The sequence below is a fragment of the Psittacula echo genome, assembly GCF_963264785.1.
Source record: "Psittacula echo genome assembly, chromosome: 6".
NCBI classification, from domain to species: Eukaryota; Metazoa; Chordata; class Aves; order Psittaciformes; family Psittacidae; genus Psittacula; species Psittacula echo.
The window spans coordinates 74,388,929-74,411,803 of record NC_137743.1 but is presented as its reverse complement, the minus strand read 5'-3'; the positions used below and the strand labels follow the sequence as shown (position 1 = coordinate 74,411,803).

General features: G+C 40.4%; 1 protein-coding gene across 2 annotated transcripts in view; it reads right to left on the bottom strand.

Annotated features, from left to right (window-relative positions):
* Positions 1–22,875, bottom strand: part of SATB2 (SATB homeobox 2) — a gene marked incomplete at its 3' end in the record, with an annotated part of 128,047 nt that overhangs the window by 48,871 nt on the left and 56,301 nt on the right. For both annotated transcript variants that reach the window (XM_080620594.1, XM_080620595.1), the window contains exons 4-7: positions 22,041–22,167; positions 19,886–20,009; positions 15,594–15,696; positions 2,428–2,900 (exon numbers count right to left, since the gene is read on the bottom strand). In XM_080620594.1, coding sequence (XP_080476720.1) covers positions 2,428–2,900; positions 15,594–15,696; positions 19,886–20,009; positions 22,041–22,167 — 827 coding nt within the window. The remainder of the gene's footprint in view (positions 1–2,427; positions 2,901–15,593; positions 15,697–19,885; positions 20,010–22,040; positions 22,168–22,875) is intronic.

Genomic DNA, 22,875 nt, shown 5'->3' with positions numbered 1-22,875 from the left:
AAATGTGTACCTACACTCTTTTGCTACAGTGATGGCTCCTATGAACATGATGCACTATAAATAAGATCCACTGGTCTTCTATATTAAGGCCCTGTAGACTAATGAAACAGAGCTGTTGAGATGAGCAAACCTTTTACAGATGTTTAAGACTCGCCTGTTCTGGAATCAGTGTCATGGACTTAGGATGGACATATTACTTATGACATAGAGCTAAGTAGTAGGTAATTTCTTTTCTTTTATACGAAATTACGTGCCTGATCTCTTGTAATGAGGCAATCAAATTCAGGGAAGATTTTTCTAAAGAAAAGCTAGACAAGTTAGTGCTCCCCAAGATAAATGTCAGCAGGAGGACAGGGGGAACGACAAAACCAGTCATACTAGTAGCCTGAATTACAGACATCATTTTACACTGAACTTGAATGTAAACTAGTCAGAAAACAAAGCATCACATCCCATTCCCAGGTGCAGCCCTGCCCAGGAAAGGTGCTTGGCACCTTCCCAAAGGACATCACCTTGGCATGTCCACTCCATGCTGCCCAGGTCTGTGCTCTCAATGAGTGAGCCCAGTCTGAATGGTTTCCTAAATCATACAGGGTATTTGAAAATGCTGTCAGGTGTGACTGGCCCACAGTCATACAGGAGCCGCTGGAGTTGGGAAGAAACCACATTTCACCCAAAGATCTGTTTAGTGTCCTAGATATATGTCAGAATATTGCAGGAGGTGTAAAAAGACAAAAACCCCACCACCACCCTCAAACCATACTGCAGATGAGGTAGTCCAAGTTTCAGATTATCTATCAAGAGTGTGGCACAATCTCTACCAATCTCTACAATCTCTACTAAGCTGCTATCAAACACCATAGGCAGATGCTATGCTGTGCCACTGCTAGGCAGAGGCCAGAGTGGTCTCTCTCACATGCTTGCCTTTTCCCTGCTGTCCTGGAAAGTCGTTATACAATGTTTGGTCAGCAATATGCAAGTCTTGGGGCTTTCTAGACACTTGGGGCTTTTCTAAAATCAAAACCTTGCCTCATTTTAAACACTACAGCAGAACTGCTGATTTACCACACAAGTTGCATGACTGCCTCCTTGTTGGGCAATGAGCTTTTAGTTTAATGGTGGGCTGGCCATTACCATTCCAGCTCTCACAGTCTGGCTAAAGCAGAGCTTCATGTTCAGTGACAGGAGCAAAATCCTCACCAGCAACATCGCTGGTGACCTCTTGCTCAAGTTCAGAATATGTCATTTTGTCAATAACATCTACCTTGATTATACCAGGCTTTACATACAATGGGTTATGATCCCAGAGGGATGAAAAGCTTTTCCAAATTAAAAGCAGCGTTTTAAAGAGGAAATACTCATACATTCCTATGTAGTTTTCATTTGATATCCTCAAGGCTAACCCCAGAACTCAAAGTCACATTGATTGGAAGGGAATGTTTTTTCTGAGTACAGCCATCTTATGAATTTAATGGAAGAAGGGAAGTAATAAAAATGTGCTCCATACTTTAATTAGTTCCCTCATAACATGGCATTTCCAAAATGGCAGTGCCAAAGAAAATCATTAATCCAGGAGAACAGACAAAGGTGCTGTATGGAGAAAGGGACAGACCTCCAGGACACACACATGCACCCCTTTCTTCTCTTGGAAGTAAAGCTTACCTCTAAAACCAACTACAGTTGCCCCCCCAAAAGAATTTATTAACATTAAATATTAAGCCACTTTAAATTTCTTTAGCCTTATTACAGAGTATCAAAACGGATAGATCATACTTTGTACATCTTGAATTGAAGCAGGATAAATATAAATGGTCTTTTTGAACAGACGTTCACCCTGTGTACTCCAGGTGTTAGGCTTAAGTTGACACTACCATGCAATCACTTCAACATCTGCATTTCACTAGGCAAGCGAGAAAACCCGTGTCAGACGTATGGAAGCAAGTATGATCTGCTGCAAAGGGCAGACATCTTTCCCAGCAGCCAGTCATTAGGCCTATGCACTCTTGTCTTACACATCTCCCGTGGCGGTAGCCTCTAGCACTAGTTGTGGTACTAGGTACAACAGGAAGGAATTGAGGAAGTGATAGAAGCCATTCTGAGTCTCATTGTTTCTTGTTATCTCTTCCTGGCCATCAGGCAGGGGCAGATATGGAAGTTTATAATCACAGAGAGGAATTCAGGGAAGAACCCACATTAGCAGAATGGTTGCTAGAGAACAAAGCTCAGGTAACAGCACAGAAAACAAACAGCTGTTCCAGGAAGAAACAGCCATGTTCAATCCCAACAGAGACTGAGGGAAGAAACGAAGCATAGCTTGATCTGTTTGTATGCACACCTCCTGCCTTGGTCTGCAACAACCACACAGCCCCACAAGAGACACAACTTTGCCCCCTCAGCACTTCTTGATTATAGAATAGAAATTGATACCTGTGTGCGGTTGAATGCTACTCTTGCAAAGACAGCTTGAGACACACTGGCTCTCTTCAGCTCATCTCTGACTTGCTGGTATATATCTGGAGAGACTTCCACCGATGAATTTGATGGCTCTGGTTTGACAGCTCTAGGGATGGGTGGATGATTCAAGAACTGCTGGTTGATAGCTTGTGGATGCTGGTGAGCCAATAGCCGGCTGACAGCAATCTGCTGGTTTATCAGATGGGCCATTGCTATCTGCTGCCTCACCAGTTGTGGACTGAGCTGAGGAGACAGGAGCCCAGGGTTTATCATTGTCTGCATCGTTGGCACTTGGTTTCTGATTGGAGTACTGTGGTGAATTTGGCCATGAGGAGACTGTTCGTTAGTTTTTCCCAAGGTTGCCAGCTGGTTGATATTTGGTAAGTGCATGGGACGTTGACCAAGAACACAATAGTCTGAAAGGTTTTCTCTTTCCACTCTTTCCACTGTTAAAAGAGAAAAATTCGTTTGCCGTCATTCCAGTTTGCACTTACAAGAGGACTGTTAGGGTAAGGGTTACTGCAGGTGACTCTATGAAACAGCACCTGCTTTAGTTTGCAAATCTACGCTTGCGTAAAAGCTTCACTGAAACATAAGCAAAAGCAGCACAAAGTAAAAGCAACAACAATAATTAACATTCTTTTGGACTTCTCAGGCACCACTCAATGCTCAGGAAGACCTCCTTATCAAATCAGTAGCAGGTATCTTCTCAAACCTCATTTCCTAAAGAAACAAGCTTGGACATTTCCACTTACAATGTCACAAACTTTCGAGTATGTCACAGCAAATTGAGTAATATTTATAAGGAGTCAATGTTTCAGAGCCACTGGCATCTAGGTGAAGGAAAGAAACCCAAATTAGTATCCACTCACATAAACCCAGTGGAAACCAGACCATTCCCTGTGCAGCTCATGGAACTGCTTCTCATTACAAACTCAGCAACTATTATAACTTAAACTCTACCTTGCATTCTGTGTGGATGAAGCTATCTGGTAGCATCAATTCACTCGGGAGCAATAGAGCAGAATCATGTTGCTTGTGTGAAAGCATGCTACAAAACCATGCAATTCACACATGAGAAAATTGTAAAGCAATAGTTCCTATACCCAAAGCCTCATCACTGTGAGGCTGTCCAGAAACCTTAAACCATCTCTGCATGAATGCCCACTGTAAAGAAAGTGACTTCACTCTCCTCCAAAACCTTTGTTTAGCACAACAAAGACCCATGATCCCTAAGTGACACCATGCTACAGAAAAGAAAACACTGCACACAAAATGCATATACTGTAATTTTATATACTGATACATATTGTCCCTTTTCAATATCTCGTGTCAGCAAAATCGCAGTATCTTTTCACGTAACTGAAAAACTGAATGTACGTATTACAAAACTAAATTTCCTCTAAAAGTAGTATTTAAAATACAAAATAAAGTTTAAAAAGTACATAAATAAAAGTGCTACTTCAATAATTGTAAGTAATCAGAAGTCATTTTACAGTAGGTTGTAGATTCCATGAGCCTCATTACATGCAATTGGATAGTCATTTATTTAATGGTCTGATATAAAAGTGTTCAGGGACACATACCATACAACTAGAAGACTACTACCTCATCCCTGTATTGCTCTCAGCAAATAACAAGATAGTATGATAGCATTTATTAAGTAAATCCTATTATAACTTGTGTAATGATTAACAACTGTACAAGGCTTTGGACTCTTTTTTTAAACTTAATCTCTATAACGCTTTGAAGCTTTCCACAGTTCATACTCAGGATGACAGTTTACTGATGACTTTCTCTGTTTCCTCCTAAATAGAAGGACAGATCTTTTCACCTTCCAGGGTTAATCTCAGAGAGGGCTGAATTCTCACAGGGAAGGGAGTCATGCCCTGAATACACACAAACTCACACAACTACTATCTTTAGAGCTGTCATTCCAGAACATCACAAGTACTGAATTTTACAACTAGGTGAATGAGTACCCAGACTTTTCTTGTAAGAAATTTTCACTCACTCTTCCCATTCTTTTACAGGAAATACCTGCATCATCTTTAACCTTCTATAAAATAATTGCTTTCCAAAATTTTCAAAATAAAAAGCTATAGATTTCTGAGAAAATTATTGATTCCATTTTTCACAAAAGTCAATGTTTCAACCCAGCTCATTTTTTAACTAGGTGCTTGTTTGTACAGCATATTTCAACTATGAAATGCAATGCAATACGTGTAATACACAACCACTATACACAAAGGTTGCCAGTGACACAATGCAGTACTTCAGTTTGCTGAAAATACTGAAAACTTCTATTCCAAGGCCTTCCTGAAAATCAGGTACAGAAAGCTCTTTGCCACTAGGAACAACCATTAAATCAATGTGAAATGGTACATATGAGCAGTGTTGATATCAGGGATGAACATGGAGTTGATATAGAGATGTCATGTGTGGGCAGGGGAGTGGGGAAGAGAAGCTGCTTTGGTCACAGCCCCAGACCACATCCTGCAACATGGACAATTCAGAGCCCATGTGGCTATCCTATTTTCTCCTCAGCCCCCTGCAGTAAACCTGCACCTAAGTAATGCCGTTAAACACACACAATTGCCAGCAAAACTGAATGCAATTATTCCAAAGGTGCAGTAGCTACTCGGCAATCAGGAATTAACCTGGTGTAAATAGAATAAAGATGTTGCTCAGTGTACATGAAATACTTGGAGCACCCTGCTACAAGAAAATACAGTCAGAACTACTTTCAGTCTTCATTTACACCCTGAGAAATCTAGAGTCCTTTCACTAGGAGTTTCAGAAGAGCTGAACTAAGTTCTGAACTATTTTGTAGTTCAAGAAACATATATAGAGTAAGTCACTGAAACCAACAAATTACTACTTGTTAGAACTCAAGTGAAAAAAAAAAAGCAAAACCAGTAACCAAGTGTTTTTGAAAACTTGGTGAGAAATAAATATAAATAACATTCACTTTCTGGGCTGAACCACATTTGCCAAGTTTCCACCCACTCCTGACATTAATGCCAAGTTATAAACCCCTATAAAAATAAAGTTTAGGATGAAAAGGCTGCCAGGCTGTTAATCTCTGCAGTGCTACTTGGAATTACAATTACACAGAGCCATCACCTGACTTGCTTCCATAGGTGTATTTTCCCCTTATTATCAGTTTCCTTTTCCGATCACATTAGGCTATACAGCCATGTATATACTCCCAATAAACATACCAGATTCTAGTCACTTCAACCACTTCAATAATAAAAGGTTACCATTAACAGTTACGCTGGATGGAAAAAATGTGCATTACTCAACTCCTCGAGACTGTTTCCTTCTCTAACACATTGCTCGTATCAGATTCCCTGTTGTTCTTTGGTAACTATGGATTGGTAAAACTCTGTGGGGCCAGACAGCAGCAAGCCTGAGACAACTCCAAGATGGACACTGGCACTGCCCTGGGAGACAGGCCAGCTTGCTGGCAATGCTCTAAGAAAAAAGGAATACAGGAGCCACAAAGCTGCTGTGACACCAATGTTGTGCCTCAGATCTTCCCAAAAAAGGATTTTCCATTTGCATCCTCCATTTTCCATGTTCCTACCCCATTATCCTTCCCTTTTTTGCTATTGCTCCACTCAAACTGGGGATACATTTACAGCTCTTGTTGTCCTGTATGAACCGGTTGGCACTTGAATATACTGGAATACAAAGCAGTGAAGACAGAGTAGCAGGACTTTAAATTGGGAAAGAAAGGGCTCCATGGACATGTGCTGTCTACATTCAAGTACCACTGATACATGTCCTCTGCTAGAGCTGCCTGTGCTAGCTGAACAAAAGCTGGTTCAGGAGGCTGTTGCCACCTCCGTGGAGTGACCACAGCAAAAGACATGGCAGCAGTTCCCTTTTCTCCCTGTGTCGCGCTGCCTGGTATGTGATTCTGCAGCTCTTTGCTTGAAGAGCTTTTTTAAACCGAGTACAACTGTCATTTCAGAGCCACCCACCCCTCTGAAGCCATACACTAGGCCCACATACAAGGTGTCTGGACAATAGGTACTGTGCTAAGTTCAGGAAGCAGCTCTCGGAGCATGCCAGAATAGCATTTGCCCTTTGTTGTTCTATACCCCCCTCTACAACATGCCACCATCTCTACAAGACAGTCAGAAAACAACATAATCCCCAGAATGGGAGCAGAAAATTGTCAAATTCAAATGTTCCTTTCTCTTCTCATAATGCTTACCACGTGTGTCAATGTATTTCAACTCCTTACTGAGTTAGAAATTTCCTGGATACAGCACAAAAGGAATGCAGTGCACCCTTCCCCTGTATGATGCTCTGAACCTCTACCCTAATATTCCTTGCAGTCAAGCAGCTGACACAGTCTGCAGCACAATAGCTTGGGGTGGTCTGCATGCAACTTTCCATTTGAAATAAAACCAGCTCAGAAGATTTAAAATAAGATTTATTTCTCCACCTTCCCTTCCCCTCACCCTTTATTTTCACCGAGTTGTTAATAAGAACATTCTGACAAACAGCCTGTGGGGCATTTAGGGCTTATGAGTGGCACTAAATTGACTGACAGCAGTAGAAACCAAATTCCTATGCACAATAACGGATGCATTAGGGAGAGCAAGAGCATTTTAACATCTCCCAGCACTGCACTGCAGCGAAGACAGAGAGATCCCACTAGCACCCATGACCCAGCAAGTCCTGAACTTTTCAGTCCCACAGGCAAAGGGGCACTTTGCCTCAGAGAAGAAAGAGGCTGGTAATGTTTTGTAATAAGTTACTAGCCGGCAGAATTGCCATGCTTCAATTGTGACAGGATGTCACCACCCAGGGCTGTTCTCTAGTGCTCCACAGTTTGCTTCTTTGTTTTATTTATTATTTAAAACCTGGTGAACATAAAAGCCATTACCAGCAGTGGTCACGGCCAAGCAGGGAGAACTCTGTGAACTCTGGTATGCCCTGTGCTAAGCTTGAGATACAAAGGTTCCCACAATTTCTCCTGGCTTAGCACCATCCTACTCACTGGAGCAAGACCTGAACTTTGGAGCGGTGCTTGGGAGACAAAGCGCCCTCCAGCACGGTACCACTCTCTGCCTCTGAGAGACAGGGCTGCTGCACTACACGGAGAGGGTGCCCTCTTGCTTATGCTACGTAGTCATGAACTACCACTTTGCAAGTAACAGAACTACTCCAGAGCACAGGAGGTGCTTTTAAAGTGGTAATTCTGTATCTTTTCATCTATAATTAGGATAATTACTTATTTCTTTTAATCACAGCCCATTTAACCACTTCAGTGCAAAGGGCTGGTCTGAAGAGTCTCATTTTCATTCAACATTTAATCTTCGTATATTTATTCAAAGTTGTTCACTGACTTCATTCACTGCCTGATCTCTGCCTGGGCCATTTGTTCCTGCAGCCAGGACAGGAGAAAAAGCAGGCTGACTGAAGAGGCTGACTTGATAAGAAGCTGTAACTTTTAAAACTTTTCCCTTCCTCTATCCTACAGGACAGCAAAGAAACTCAAAATAGCTATAGAGCACAAACATAAATTGTCTGGCCTCTAGCTGTGGGTAGCAAAGGCTATCCACAGCCTTATCCAAGCCTAATGGAAAACAGACAGAAAAGGCCATTGTCTGTTCTCAACTGCAAATCATTCAGTTCCCACCAAAGCACAAATCTCTGTTTTTGTAATTAGAAGAACCATCATTAAAAGTGGGCCTTTGATCAGCATCAGCTTCAGGTGAACCGGGCAGAGTATACTAACATCGCAGATTACGTGTGCAGCTGACCTTCTCCTTTCCTTGTCCTGAAGGCTAGATCCAAGTCATCCCTTGGGACACAGAGATGCTAACACGTCTTCTACTAGTTCTGCTTAAACATAACAAGTCATCATCTTCCCATGGGCTGTCCCTGGACTGCATTGCTTCCAAAGATGCTTGTCAGAAAAGAAGCTAACTCATGATCTTATTTTTCTAGATTATTTTGGGGTTACTATCCAGGTTCAAGAGTGCACATAGAAGCGCAAACTCAGTTCTTCATAATCACGTTAACATCATTTGTAAGCAGGACATGCCAGATCCATCTGGCAGGGAAAAATGTTACACTGAAGGTGCTTTAGTCAACACCTGATCTAATGCATGAATACTGGGCAGGTGAAACGGAAAAGGAGAAGCAGGGAAATATTACTCAGAAGTGTCCGACAGAAACACAAGAGTACTGGTTTAGATGGACGGATGTTCTCATTTGATATAAAAATACCTCCCTTCCTGTCAAACTACTGTGACAGAAGTCTGTCCTGTTATTTAAGCACTAACCTCTCGTGGGCACCTTGAGAGGGAGGTGCAAACCTCATAGAACACCCAGTCAATTGTCCAATCCCTCCAGGAGATACGTACGTATCTCTTCCTGACTCGTAACATCAGAGGTGGTGAAAGGAATGAGACAGAACACAAACATCACTAAGGCAGACATATAAACTCTTCAGATACTTCAAGCAAACAGAACTCAACTCTGCTGTCAGAGTTATGTATTCTATGAAATCCATGGGATCACAGCCACATCGCAGCTTCCAAAGCTTATGTCTGTATCTAAGCTTCATGTTTTCCTCCTGTTTTCAAGCTAATCTCCACTAATGCTTACTTTCTAAGAATTCCTTTTCTTTTGAGCTAAAATGTCATTGTTTGGCAGCACACAAAAATACTTTTTTAAGTATAAGAGAAAATTATTTTTTGAGATTCTGCAGATTAAAATAAAAAAGTGTTTGCTTTTCAGAAAATGAAGACAATCGCATCCTTTGCTAAGGATACAAAAGTGACCAGGTACTAAGAATACAAAAGTGACCAGGCAGACATCTCAATCTCAGCACACAACTGGTCTGTTGCAAGCTCTGTACTTGGGACACAAGACATTTGAAAACCATAAAATTGAGTGACATTATTTGAGCAGCTTTGGTCAGCATCTCCTAATTAAAACAGGTCCAATGTGCCTGCATGGCAAGGGCAAGACACAGGACAAGTGGCTAGGCAGTTTCTCTACAGAAAAGCTTCCAACCTTTATCACACTGACATATGTTCCCTAAAGCAGCGACGGCTGCAGCTCCAGCCACACGTGTGCGCAAGAGATGGCATTCAGCTAGCTGCACGTACCCTTCTGCAGTGACACATGTGTTATTAAGAGTGAGAGCCACTGCTCCAAAAGGGCCAGAAGATATGCAAGACATTCTGAAAAGCTGAAAATCATATATGTATTTTCTGCAGATAATAGTTAAGTAAAAAAACAAAACAAAACAAAACCACCAAATGGTGTGTTTAATTCTCCTTACAGAGAGGAATAGCCAAGAGGGCCACAACTCAAAGCCCCTGGAACGCACTGCAGTGGGTAGATTGTTTCTTAACAACACACACACTCAAATCCCCCAAACTGGCATTTAACATCAGGGACAATGCTGAAATGCAAAATGCTAGTGTGGGTGTGGAAAACAGCAGTCAAGGGGTCTATAACTCTTGCTGAATCTTGACAACATTACACTTAGATTCAAAGAGAGATGCTACTTTTTCTTCATGATCAGTGCAAACTGACGAACTACTCCCTTCATAAAACAGCACAGCAGGCCACAGACTAAGAGGATGTCTCTGAGGCACAGTCGATCTTCAGGTCATGTATGTCATCTAGATACTGAAAATCTTGCCTGCAAATGATGTTATTTTCTTTCCTTAAGAAAGTGAGGAATGTCCTATTTTCAGTGAAATAAGTACACAGTCAGGAGTGTAAAAGTAAGCAAAGGAAAAATTACAGTAATGTGAAGAGCCACACAGCTAACCTGAATGACCCTAACTGGTTTTAGTGCCAGAGCCACAACTAATATCCAAACAAGGCATAAAATGATCTCTTCTAAAAAAGCTTAACATTTCTGCCTCCATAATATTTCTGCCTGTTAGTTAAAAAGGAAAAAGGACAAGATCTATGTACGTATATCTATACATACATAAATCCCTCTATTTAGAGAGAGAGATATATACACATGCACGTATCAATAAGCAGGATATTTTTAGAAGTCAAAACCAATGCTTGGGAATTATCTGGTGTGCCTTTTCATGAGGCTTCCGCAACATCTGCTTCAGAGGAACAATTAAAAACTATTCCTTGGAGCAGACAATGACAACTTTCCCCAGATTTGCACTGGCATTATCACCGCTCTGCAATCCCAGGTTCCTTCAGCCTGGAAATAAGAAAGCTGGGAGCCCTTCTGAATCCTGCTTCTAACCTCTTTCAACCTACAACAGCCTCCAAAACACATTATAAGAAAAACAGATTGCTCTGTCTACCCGTTATGGGAAGTAAGCAAACATACTTTCAAGAATAAAACAGCACACAAACAACAAATCAGTAATATTGGAAAAACCAAAGAGCAGCCAAAACACATTCTCAGTTTAAGGAAGCTTCTTCTTATATTCCTGATCTGTTGAAATAGAAATAACTGAGCCCTCCTCCTTTAAACTGAAAAGCCTCATCATTCCACAAAAACTTTGAGACAGCCACAGTCTTAAAACTCACATCCACAGAAAGCTATATTTTGACAGACACTGATGACAGGAGCAAAGATGAAATGTTCTTAATATGCAGACAAAGAAAATATGTCTTTTTATTTTAAGTTCACAATGTATTTATTTCTCCCCTCTGCCTTCCTAACATCCTCCCACCGAGCTAAGTTGTGTCATCAGGCAAAAAGAAAAAATTCACACCAGTTACAAGAGTTTTAGTTGTGAACGAATTCTGATACAGTGATAGTCCTTCTGGTAAAAATAGAAAGCATGACACTTGCAAGTGAAATATCTATTGAGAAAAAGAGCTAAAAAATATTCAAAATGCTACAAACCCAAAACACTGGGCAACGAGTACGTAACTGGTACAGCTTTGATCCCTTGACAATGAACTGTGTTGCATGGCAAAGTTCTGAAATACTTCTCTCCATACGTACACAGATACATACAGTTACTTACAAAGCGTTATTTTTATTTGTGCATCTGTTTGTGAATCAAATTAAGAACCAAAGCAGGCCTTTTAAACAATATTCAAATCCTGGATTCTTCCAGCTTCAGCAAGTTCAGCAGCTAGAGAAAACAGACAAGCGGTTCTCAATTGCCAGTAGCATCCCCATGGGGCTGGCCAGGAGAAAGATGGTTTGAAAACCGCTGCACTAAGCCACAGCTGTCACAGTTGTCATCACTTGATAAGTAACCTTCATTAAAAAGGGGGAACTCTGATTCTTCATTCAAGTAGGTTTAAACATGCTTACACCCCGTCATGTATGCACAAGGTGTGTACTCAAACACTTTGCATTCCTTCAAAAATAAGGGAAGTTAAAAAGTAAGTAACAGGAGTTAAACAAGGCTTTACACAGTAATACTCTATTGATCCACAGTGCATATTCTGGAAAAAAAAGAATTACAATACAAACTAGATAGCTTAATTACCCCCCAAATTATTACACATGTCCATGAGGGGAAGAGAAATGTTCACAGAAGAACTGTCAGCTTTCTGTTTCCCAACTACTTTACGTCTTCCATTCGAACTGTGTTAATACAACCTCTCCTTCAAATATATATGTGTATCCCAAGGAGACTGGAAAGAGTGGACATCCTGTCACAAACTCACTCCTGTCTTCACATGTATCCCAAGTGGTAGGCTCAGAGCCAGGAGGAGACAAAAAGCCTCCATCCTCACACCAGCCAATTCCTGAATCTGTCTGTATACTAACTCTCGTGCCGCTGAGTAAACTGTGAATGTCTTAAAACCTTAAGGGGCTGGGGCAGGGTGGAAGGAAAAATTCAAGCAGAATTTTATTCTAGCATCGTCTTGACATGAGACAAAATTATCATGCTGAGCTGAACCAACTGAAAACTTCTTTTAAATTACAAGCATAAATAGTTTCGCTGTCTTTTTGGTGAGTTCAATAGAATGCACACTGAGAATGTTTACTTGAGATCTGATACCATTCTATTTGTATACAGCTTTTTACATCTGTTGCTGATGATATCAAATTATTGATCATTCACTTTCTTATATTTATCTAAACATTAACTATAGACTCGGCAACCTGATGCTTTTCCCCCTTTTTTTTTCGTTTTTCCAGAGAACTTATTTTTGCCTGGCTTCAGTTGTAATTACTTTGATCTTCTAGGGTGTACAATTATTTTACTGTTTATTTATTTCTATGAGAAAGGAAAAAAGTTTGACCTAGGAGATCTATATGTGGCAATTTGTAACAGAATCACATAGCTTATGTTTAGGAAATCATGGTTTTGATTGAGAAGCAACCATTTAGTTCCCACTGTTTTATTAAAACAGACATTAGCAGATAATAGGAAACACATTTAACACCGTAGGCTGCATCTAGTTTGCAACATCAGTGAAGTTATTTTGAAGCCCCTTCCAATTTTGCATTTGCCATAGCCCATGTGAATTGTTTTTTTGCTTTTACTTTCTAATAACTGGCTTTAGAGTTACACATGGATATGGGTGCTGGTCCCAAAGACTCTAAATTATAGTTTTTACCCAACCTATTCAGATTATAACCTAAAAATATTAACTGCTGCATCATCAATCCACCTTCATGGAAAAACTAAGTCCATTTTTAAAATAATTATTAAAGGAACATGTGATGACTGAAGCAAGTAACTGAAGTTCTGATTTTGCATACTAACTGAGCTGTCCTGTATGAATATCTGGCTATAGAAAAGAAACAAAATGAGATGAAAACAGAAATGATGAGAAATTGAAACTACCCAAAGAAGTGCCAGTCTTTCTGTTTCCAGGGGGTTTAGATTACTGCCCTGAAGTTGTAAGGCTGTTTATTCTCCATGCACCACTGTACCTGCCATAGACTTTTTGTTTTCTCTCCCACTCGTATGGCTGATGAATCAACACCACTTGAACTGCTTTATAGCAGCTTGTGTTTACTTCACACATACCTTAACCTTCCTTTTTCTCCTCCTACTAACACACACACATACACTTCCAAACAGCAGCGACTGGCTGTGTCTCTTTGAATAGCACAGATACCAAGTTATCTGGCAAACTCTTCAGGTTCGGATCCTTGACCTTTTGATTGAGGTTTCATTCTGCTTTTACTGCACTCAACAATTTAACTGTGCACTTACTAAGTAAAAAAAGTAAGAGCTTAAAGAATTCAATGCTCTAAGAATGGAAGAAAGTGGAAGACAGTAGTGTGCTAGAAACACTCAGAACCTGTAGTGGCATCTCTACGGTTAGGAACACTACAGTTAAGGGCTTCCAGTGCCTCTGCAACTGGCACCCTTGCCCAGTTTGGAAAAAAAGAAGGTGGGGAAGGAGGGAAGCCTGCCTCTATTCTCCTAGAATGGCAAGTAAAAGCGAACGGTGATGACCTTGAAGTTGTTTGATTCCTTTGATGGTTTTTTAACCAAGAGGATATGTTAGAGCACTTCGAATAAAATTCTTTCATTAAGAGACCATTTAGAGCAAAGAAACCACTTAGAGAAAAATTTCAGAGTCACACAATGACAATTTAAAGAGAAAAGAAACTATGCAGTTCCTTTGGCACGGAGGTAACCGTGTACTAAGATACTGAATTAACATCTTTACTTCAAGCCTAAAAGTTTTAGTAGGTGAAAATCAACACCTCCACTCCCTCATTTGCATTGTTACCCCACTTCTACCTGAAAAATCTTCCTTCTAGACACAAATAATTTTAGCATAAAGCATTCTAATTTTCTAAATCCCCTAGTGAAAATCTAATCACTGCATAGGCCAAGCCTGAGCCTCTTACAGGTATGATCCACACAGAGCAGATGTGCAGAGGGAAACCAGATGCCTCAGAACTTGTTCTGATATTTCATGCAATTTTGTTTCACGTGTTCCTAACTCAAGCAGCAGACTCTTCATGGTATTATTACGCAGATTTCTAGTCTGTCTTATGGAAACTAAACAAGCAACCTTTCACAGCTCATGTATGCCAGCTGTTTAAGAGAAAAAGAGGGCAGACTCTTTGAAGCTGCTAATCCTCATGCAACCAAAACTACAGTGGCTTCTCAAGAAGGACAGGACATTACCCTATTTCTGCAAAATGTTTTGGATCCCGTTACGATTTTCCTGGCCACTGAAAGGATCACAAACAACAAAACCAGTTTATGTCTTCTTTCAGATGATGAATCTTCCCTTCAGTGGTGTAACAGAGAGAAAAACTATGAAAAAACCTATCACAGAGTAAAGCTGCTCTCCAAGGCTGATGGACATATGGGGAGAAAGAAGCCAGTTGGTACTGTGGAAAAGCTTTTGACTATCCCCCAATATCCTACTCCAAGCACACGTGTATTTTAAAACAAAAAAACCTACCAAAACAAATGGTCCAGTATACACACACATGTCTTCCCAAAGGGAAGGACAGATAAAAGAACAAACTACACATGGGGGTGCTTGTCACATCATTTTGTGTACTATTAAAAGGTGATCAAACATTTCAGTAGTGAGCATGGGATGAACTGACACAGTAATTTTACTGCCTCAGGCATTCACTGCTAATCAGCTAACACAATTTCATTGTAGAAAAAATACAAGCAATATACAATGGGCTGTTTTCCTCTTAACTTTAGTGGATGCAGCACTTCGTTATTTAGAGCAACATCTCCTAACAGTCAGGTATTAAATCCTCTATGGGTAACCAGATTCACATGATAAAACATGGCAGGAGTGTCAGTACACTTTGCAGAATTGAAAACAGAAAACAAGGGCACACTTAGATGGATGTTTTTCAGCTTTCATGAATAAAATGCAACTAAGGTAATTTACACAGCAGTTTAACTTTCAAATCCTGAGATACTGGAACATTTTTTTTCCCCAAAACGTTTTAGCTTAATTCAAAACACAGTTGATCTTTCAGCACAACTAAATGGGATATTTCAAGCATGCTTTAAGTGCCCTGTGTTTTCATACCAGCCTTGTTTACAAAGTATCAGATTTAATTTCAAATGTGCTGTGACTGTGCCCTCTTTGTAGACAAATTCACTAATATTATTATAGCTTATTATCACTTGTACTTAAGGCAAATACTCTCAAACTGTCAGCAGAAGTTCAAGGACTTGGAAAGTCATAAAAAATCAAGTTACCTTTAATCTTCTTGTACTTTTTGTACCATCTCCCAAACTCCTGGCACTTGGTTGCTGACACATTGGCATAGTATGTGCTATTTACAATGGATGAAATCATACTCTGAAAGTACAAAAAGAAAGACAAAAAGTGTTTTAAAATACCTTCCACAATTAGAGAGCTATTCCAGGAAAAGTGAATGACATGTGAGTGCACCATGATCATCCATTTGTGACTTTAAAAGCTAAAAGAAGCATCTAACAAGTAAAAAACTTGGTTTTATTCTCCATGGTCCCAGCCATAATTAGAATTACAAAATAATAATTATTGGTTTGCATAATAATGTGAGAAAGCTTAGAATGAAGCTAGGCTGAGACCTGCAGCTCAGGCTGGCAGGGCAGTTCTACTTTAGTTTTTACTTGTGTTATTACAACATCTAAACTTGAGTTGTGTAACAATAGGCAGTGCCATGCTGGGGAAAATATGCTCACTGCACCCGGGTGAGAACAAGCATGATTTAGTTACCAGGTCCTAAAGGTAAGATTAGATGTTTCAGCATGCATAAAACAAATAATGCTTTTCAGATGCCTCAGATATGTTTCCGAATGCAGCACCATCACACAGCCGAGAATTGGAGAACATCCGTGCTACTCAGTGCAGAACGAGTTAGGCAAATAAATTAACTTAATATAATTTATAGAAACGTGTGATTAGCCCTTGTGTGAAAAATCACCCAAAAGAGAAATTAACAGTGCCATTCAGAGGTAAGGGAACTACACATACTACAACACAGAACAGTCAAAAACCACAAAAAGCACAACAAAACAGAAGTATCACTTCACCACCAACCCTCTCTATTCTTCATGAATTCCCTCTAAGTGATTCTTAGTACAAGTCAACTGAAGCAGAGAGGTGCAGAGCTGTTCTGCAGCACCTGATCCCCAACAAAATTATACCTATGATGCTTCTGCCCATAGGGTGGGAAACAGCCTGTGTACTGGCAGTTCTTCCTTTCTATTGTTTTCCCTCCCTTCATCCACTCTATAGAGGAGGCACCTTTTTAACAATAACATTTTGCTTTCCTTTTCCCCCTCTGAACTATTCCAAGGTCAAATCATTCCAGCACATGTACATTTCCAGCAAGGAAATGCAATCTAACACCACTAACGCATGGGGAGCCAACGCATCTTCTCCAGAAATCACATTTTCCTTATGTCCTCCTTTCTCACTTACGACAAAGCTCAGAAAAAGCCCTGGCACGTTGTATGACCTTTCTGCACAGATATGAGGAGAGTGAGGATGATCTCACAGCTCAAACAAGCTGTCAACTGTAGGTTCAAGTTCTGGCCCACTGGCTCCTGTAGGCTCTTGTACAAAATGGGACCTTGGCCATCTCTGGAAAGCTACGAGGCTTACACATTGGCTTACTCAATTTTAACAATGCTTTAGAAACAAAAACATCCCCTCCCTCTTCCAGATTTATCCAGCCTTCTACCCACTTCACTGCAGTATAACAGGACTCCAGCTGTTCCTGAACTCTTGAGTTTTGGAGACTCAAAAACTGTGAGCAAAACTGAGATACTTAAGTTAACTGGGTAGTACAGATTGGTTCAGTCCTCAACAGGTATTTTCACTTTCAGTGAAGAGGCTCTTCTGCCTTTGAACTTGAACTTTTCTGCCCAAAGGCTGCTAAGGTGCATTGCAGTACAGTCTGAAGGCTATGAAGTAAGCGCCTTTCTAAGCAGCAGCTTCAATCTCTAAATCTGAGATTCAATTTTCTAATTAAAATCAATATTTTGAGACATAAACCTAGCATTGTGGCAGTCAGCAGCAATTCCCTGCCCATAAATCCTCCCTTGCTCTAAGTCATTTTAACAAGCAATAGTATTCTGAAAGCCTGACATGAAGATAGCCTCTGCTAAGGAAAGATTTTGAACAAAGCTGAGCTGAGGCAACTTCGGGGTTTTTAGTATCACTTTGGTTAAATTCTCAGTCAGTAAGGAAGGGTAGGGAAACTGTTTAACTCAATCTACGTAACAATTTGGGGTTTCCCCTTTTTTTCCCCCTTCCACAAAATCCTCTACCTCTACAACAAAGCAACATTACCGAAACTGAAGGGCTATTAAATATCACAGATATATGTGTTTGAACAGGAGCCGTATGCTAGGGGTAGCTAAGCTGCAGCCACATAATACACCTAGCAGAAAAAACAGAACAATTTTAAATCAAAGTGAATGATTACATTTCCCATTAGTGGCAATCAGAATCCCCATCTGGGCTGCATGGAGAGCTCAGGCACCGGGAACCAGAGACGGAGCACCGTCACTGGTGGGAGCAAAAGCTCCCTGCGCTTCCCCTCTCCACTGCTGTACTTGAGGCACTGTGAACGCATTAATAAACAGCAGCATTTACTCTGCAGTCTGACTCCTATGAGACCACTCTGCAATTTGCTGCTGTCAATAATATATTAACCACAAGGGGGTTGTAATGACATTTCACATTTGGCACGATATTTTTTTAAAACTGATTTGGGAGAAGGAATTGTATTAGAGGCATATTCAGATGATGGTAACAGACAGCTCCTATACAACCTTCCATTGTATTTTCTGCATTTTGTGAGCCAAAACAAAAGAGATTGAAACTTTTTATGGCAATAGTAATAATAATAAATAATAACAATAATAACAGCAGCTGCATTCTTGCAGTCCCAGTTCAAGGGTGAGCTTAGTAACCCAAGGTCACTTACACATGTGCTTCAAAGTAAGCAAGCTCAGTTTTCTACAGAAGGATCTCCTTTTAGATTTGCCCACTGAATAGCTACTGGGGCCAGGATTTTTGCTGCTGCAGTTCTGCCATCAATAATTTTGTAAATGTATTTCAGACTGAGGCTATAGAAGGAGTAAACCAACTGCAGCATTTCCATCTGCTAGGCTTTGAAATAGAAGCAGGAGGAAAAAGTCCCAGACAAAAGATTTGTGCATATGAAATGATGTATAGTTTAGTTATCCTGGATATTGAAGAAGAATGGACAGACACAACCATATGCTGCAATCATCATTAGCTGACCAGATTCCACAGATAATTCTATTTAAAGAAATTACACTTGAACTGTGTGAAAGAAAAAATACTTTCATATTCAATGCACTTACGCTCTGTAGAGTCACTGCTACTCCTTTAATAGCATTAATAAATAAGGCAATATTGCAATAATATTGCAATAATTTTTAATTAAATAAATTGCCATTTTATATTTTTTATTTATTAATAATATTGCAATAATAATGCAATTAATAAATAATAGCATTAATAAATAAGCCAAGTTACATGGCTTTTCCTTATACAGCCTTTCCATTCTTGTTGATTCTGCAGACCCCCACATGGCTAAGGAAGATGAGGAACGTGATTCCTACCAATTGCAAAGACCTACACGCTGCTCTGTATCTCATCTCTGGTGCTTATACACAGAAAGAACTCTCTTGGTTCACGGAGGCTTTGGATCACAAACAGGATGAGCATACAGTGCAATGCAAGACAAGCAACCACAGGAGAAAAAGTGTTGGATATGGGCTAGCAAAGCAACAGATTTTTAGCAAGCAGGGATTACTGATGTTTTGACTTTTTTAGATTAATCAATGATGCTAATAGGTTTTTTAGAAGGCAATTATTCACTTGTAAGCAAAGTGACTTGGCCTGGATGCTGAAGTTTTCAGTCATGAAATTTGTATTAATTTCTCATTATGAAACCTAAAGAACAAATAAGAGCTAATGAGATCTGTAGGAACCTGTGTCTTAGACATGACACCACTGCCATTTGTAACGCAGACATGGAGAATGAGACTGAGTTTTTGTTCTTTTTTTTAACATAACTATGCATATATTTTTTGTTGCTGTTTCCTAGAAATTGGGGCACAACTATTAAAAGAGCGTATTTTTTATCATAGTTGGAGGCTGAAGAGAGCTGCCTATGGGTTAGTAGGGGAAGCAGGCGTCCACTAGTGAGAAGAAGCTACTCAAATCTTGCATTTGAGGATCAGTAGTCCTATTGCAAAAGGTTCATATAAAGGTCTAAGTAAAGAATTTACATCTCTCTGAACAGTAGGATAAAACCCAAAAAATTCATTCATAAGTTCCACCTGGAAATGCACTAAGAAAATATGGTATGATCTTTTTCATATTAATTAGAATTTCTCCTTTCTAAAGAAAACCAGAAACCTACTTGGTATTTACGGAATTGCTTCATCTAACAAATGAACAAATATGAACTTTAGATCTTATAAATTTGGCTTTCCCTAAACCTGTTAAATACACTGACCTGCGAGAGAGGGCATTCTTTGGCTAATGTGCTCTGATTCATCTCTTTGAGCAGTTCCTTTAAGGCATTGCGAACTGTGGCGTGGTTCCACTGCTCTGCTGGCAAGTCTTCCAACTTTGAACAACTGTTAAAACAGAAAGCAAGAAGTAGATAGAAACATTACCTTCACAGATGCTTACTCTTTGCATACAAGCACTGTAGACCTTTAACCAGTGAGCTCAACCTAGAAGATGCGTGCTTAGCCAGCCAATCAAGGTCTGTCTTCCCTTCTTCCCCTCTCCACCAAGCCTGACTCCCAGAAGATGTGTAGTTCAACTAAAAGAATGACAGTACATGGCAGGAATATCAGCTAATCCTACTACAGTATTATACATGTGTATAACCATTCCCTGTGGGGCCTGACGGAGAGCAAGGAGACTTCAGACAGAGAAAGATACTCCTGCTGGAATAGAAAAATAAACGTATATACCACCCTGTCACTAACAAAATCCCTAAAGAGTAAGGGCCCTCATTGTGTGGAGGTGAGGCTTTGAACAATGAACTTCATGTTATACAGGTTCTTGTAACTGCCCTCATCGCTGAAGTATCCAAGAGCCTTTCAGAAACCCATAAAGCCATACGCCCAAGATGTGTCACATGTAGTTCATTCTCACTTTTGTTCTGCAGTAACTGCATATCTAGTGAAGCTTTTGACTTTCTGTGACTTGTGCCTCTTTTAATTTAACAAGCTTACAGTTTGTGCCTACATACATGGAGACAGACCTGAGAAGCACATCAGAAAGTTGAGAGAAGCTTGGCATTGCCATTCATGCCTAAGAGACTTAAAACGCGTGCTCTCCAATCAACCTCTGAGGTTGTTCTGCCTATAGAGCCTGGCCCTTGGAGTTGAAAGTTCAGTTGCACTTGAGGAGTTCAAGTAGTCAATGACCATCTTTATCTCAAAGACAAGGGCTGTCATTTATTTACATGTCATCTAGGCATTCGAGCACTTTGAAGATGAAGAATGAGACCTTGATCTTGCGCTGATTCCCTCCAGTGACACATATGTGTCAATAAGCTAGATGGACTCCTGGTAGCTCGAACTTCTGAGGAGATGAGTTACCACACTCCAGTTTTATAGCAGCTACAGGCTCTATATGCTCTTTTATAACTATGCTGCAGAGATGCAGTTTAGCTGAGAAATTATAACAGTATACAAAGCCAAGGCCCGTTAGAGGGAACTGGAAACCCCAAGCTCCATCAGAGATGTAACAGGAAAGAAACGTTGCTGTTTGAGAGGCTAATGGCAGTGAGGCACTAGCTACTTCCAAATTACAAATGGAACTGAACAGTTGGAGGATATGTACCTGCCACCAGAGGACACACACACACATCCCAGTGGAGCCCTCTTCTTTCAAGTTGAGCTTCAAAGAACTGTGAGCAAATTATTCCAGGCTGCCTGTTATTTTTGCCTCTTTCCTGGCCATAGAGCTACAGCAGACTGTGCAATGCAGGCTTACCAGCAGATTTAGAGTATGCCATGCACTGCCAGGGGTCTGCCGCAACTCCTTACGCAGATATCAGTAACTATTTGAGGACTCTTTTGAAGGTCAATAGACAGAAAGGGGGAGAAAAAGAGGCGGGGTGGGTGGGGGCACACAAGCATCAGGAGCTTTTGCTTTGCTAATCAGAACTAGTAGGAAGGAAAATATGTAGTAACACATCCCTTCCTCGCCTTCTTGCCTTTCCACTGGGAAGGCCACTGGAGAAAAAAGAAAAGCCAAAAAGCTCCCCTCCTCCCCACGAGGAAGACCTGGATTCTCACAATGCAGTCCTAAAAAAAAGGCAAGGAGTTTGTTGTTTTGATGCAATAAGGCCTCAATAACCCATTAAATTCAGAATTGTGGAAAGGTCTGCCTTTAAAGGCCCCATATCTTTACTTGAGTTTCTGCCCCTCCCCTCCCTACTACCACATTGCTACTTCAGAAACCATATAAATCAGTTGGAACATGCAGCAAAAAGCTGCCAGGTGACCCACCCTTCTCTTAATTTTTCTTTTCATTTCATCAAAAGACCAGAAATTAATGAAGACAGGATGTGCTAATCTCTGTAGTAATGCTGTAATCGACAGAGCAGCTCAGAGAATAGAGAAGGACAGATGTTCAGAAACACCCACCTTTGTAATTGGATTTTCAATGTCACAACATGATAGACATCTTGTAGCATGTCAGCTACTGTCGCATCTGGTGCATCAGTCACATAACTGAGAGGGAGGGGATTCCACCTCCCAAGCTTGATTATTCCTGAGAAGGAAACAAAAAAATTATACTTTATATTTTACCAGCCATTTACTAAACGCTTTGATAAGCTTGTTTGCTTATGAAATTCAAGATCTGCCTTGAGGTTTAATGCAGTCTTGCTCAAAAAGATGTGTTGTACTGACTCCTGAAGCAAACAATGGAGAAGAGTAGGAATAGATTTTAAATGCTTAGCAGAGAGCTGCTGACATGTTTCTGGCTCTTAAATTACTTCAAGGAAGCACAGGAGGCTTCCTCCCTTCACATCTTTCGTCATCCCACTAAAGCCTAGTTCTCTAAGTTAGAACAAGCTTTAAATACTTTGTAGTCCCAATTTTGCAGTCTACAAAACCCTTCAGTAAATAAATGCGTTAGTTTTGACTTGAAGAGGAAAATTCCTATGTGTGGGCTTTCAGCACACAGTTACAATCTAAGCATGGTACTATTCCCAGTGTGGATGGATAGCACTGGAAATCCACCAAGTAGGAAGAGTTCACTCCCAGCTACAAGTTGCACTATGCAGACAGTTGCTTTTCTTTGTGGAAAAAAAACAACTGCAAGAAGCTGACCACAGATCCAAAATAGCATTTTGGGGGCGGGGGAGAATGCTGTAAGTTCTATTTCTACTTCTGTTCAATCTTTAACAGGGATCATCACCTCTTCTGTATGAGCTTGTCACAAAGACTGTAAACTTGGATGGTAAACCATTTGGTG